General features: G+C 61.2%; 1 protein-coding gene across 1 annotated transcript in view; it reads right to left on the bottom strand.

The window, feature by feature from the left end:
- LOC103779020 (alpha-1,3-mannosyl-glycoprotein 4-beta-N-acetylglucosaminyltransferase C-like) overlaps positions 1–1,784 on the bottom strand; it is a gene marked incomplete at its 5' end in the record, with an annotated part of 2,345 nt that overhangs the window by 254 nt on the left and 307 nt on the right. Inside the window, 2 exon segments of the mRNA XM_008946637.1 lie at positions 110–406; positions 408–1,029. Of these exon segments, the coding sequence (XP_008944885.1) occupies positions 110–406; positions 408–1,029 (919 nt within the window).

The following is a 1,784-nucleotide window of genomic DNA, read 5'->3' as shown; positions in this document are numbered from 1 at the left end:
CTGGCTGCTGGAACACGATGGAGAAGGTGCTGCCAGCTGCCGGGTGCTTCCCCCAAAAATACCCCTCTGCTGTGCTGTAAGCCTTGAGGGGCTCGTAGTTCTCAAAGACGGACATGCTGGTGAACAAGGCCGCCGGCGGGTTGTCCGGAAGGTCCAAGGCGTCAGCTTGGAAGTCGTCGTCCTCCCTGGCTGCTGGAACACGATGGAGAAGGTGCTGCCAGCTGCCGGGTGCTTCCCCCAAAAATACCCCTCTGCTGTGCTGTAAGCCTTGAGGGGCTCGTAGTTCTCAAAGACGGACATGCTGGTGAACAAGGCCGCCGGCGGGTTGTCCGGAAGGTCCAAGGCGTCAGCTTGGAAGTCGTCGTCCTCCAGGCGGTTGAAGGTGCCCTCGGAGGGGGGGTGGATTTTTTTTGAAGCGGATGACGTCCTTCTGCGTGAGCAGGAGGCGGAAGTGGACCAGCAGCCAGTCGCAGGGCATCTCCTGGTAGAAGAGGAGGAGGAAGCGCGCCAGGCGAGGCAGGTCGCTGGAGCGGTAGAGCTTGCCGATGTAGCCCAGCTTGGAGAACTCCAGGGTGGCCCAGCTGGAGCCTTCCCGGGAGGCCAGCGCCTTGCGGATGGCCGTCAGGAAGGACCTGGCACACCAGACATCATCCTCAATCATCAGGTAGTAGGAGGAGAGGTTGGCGGCGAAGGCGAGGAGGAAGGCGTAGTCCACGTTCTGCTTGGACCTGAACTTCACCCGCTCCTCCGGGTCGTTGTAGTTTCTCTTGAGGCCCTCCAGGGTGGGGTAGAACTCCTGGGGAGCGTGGATGAGCAGCAGCCGGCCCAGGAGGATGTGGGGAGCAAACTTGTGGGCGATGCTGGCGGCCACCTGGGTGTTCCACGCGGGGTCCTTGTCAGCCAGGTGCACCACCACCACCATCTCCTGCAGCTCTTCCTCCGTTGACTGCTTGAAGAGGGACTGCAGTGTGGCTGGGAGGTAGTAGCCATGTGGCCGCTGCACAGAGGCCAGTCCCACTGCCAAGAATTCTGCAAGGCAAAGGCACGGCGTGAGCGGGCTGAGGGATGGCCTGGGAGGCACCACGCTGAGGACTTCCCCTGCAAGCCGCAAGGAAGGGGCTCCAGAGAGCTCTCCCCGTGGCCAGCTCGCAGGGTTAGTGCTATTTATGGCCCTGTGTCCAAGGCTGGCAGGACCTTTCTGAAGCTGAAGCCCTCAGCATCTCAGGAGGTGCCCAATATTGGCCCAAAAGGCAGAGAAGACAGGATGAGAAGTCAGGGGCTCCTCTCAACAAGAAATATTTGGGACAAAATCTTATAAAAAGCCAAACCCGGGGAAAGAACAGAGCAGTGAGAGCCCATGGGGCAGGGATGGCTTTGGGGTGTCATTCCTCCAGCCTGCTCTGAACCTTGTGGAGATGGAGCCACACTGGGACAGGGCATTCTCTGCCCTCCCCCCTGCCCAGCACTGGCCCCACTTGTTCAGCTTCGCAGCAGCTTCTCCTGCCACTGCTCTGTGCAGCACTGTGCACGTTCCACATCTCCAGCCTCGCCTGGAGCTGCTCCAAGCTCCTTCCCGTGGCCTTTGTGAACCTGTCCAAGGGGCTGACCCACGAACCCCACACTGTGCAGTGTCCCCATGGCCCAGCCCCACCATCTCCACCTTCCTCACCGGAGAGCAGGAAGCACCCCAGAGAGACAGGACCTCACCCCCCCTCTGCAGGGGAAACCCAAACTCGCTGCAGTCCCCCCAGTGGCAGGGGCAGGAGCACGGGCCATGCCTGGAT

Source organism: Merops nubicus, unplaced genomic scaffold, assembly GCF_000691845.1.
Source record: "Merops nubicus isolate BGI_N331 unplaced genomic scaffold, ASM69184v1 scaffold39298, whole genome shotgun sequence".
Lineage (NCBI taxonomy): Eukaryota > Metazoa > Chordata > Aves > Coraciiformes > Meropidae > Merops > Merops nubicus.
Note: the sequence above shows the minus strand (reverse complement) of the source record. Positions and strands in the feature narration are given on the sequence as shown.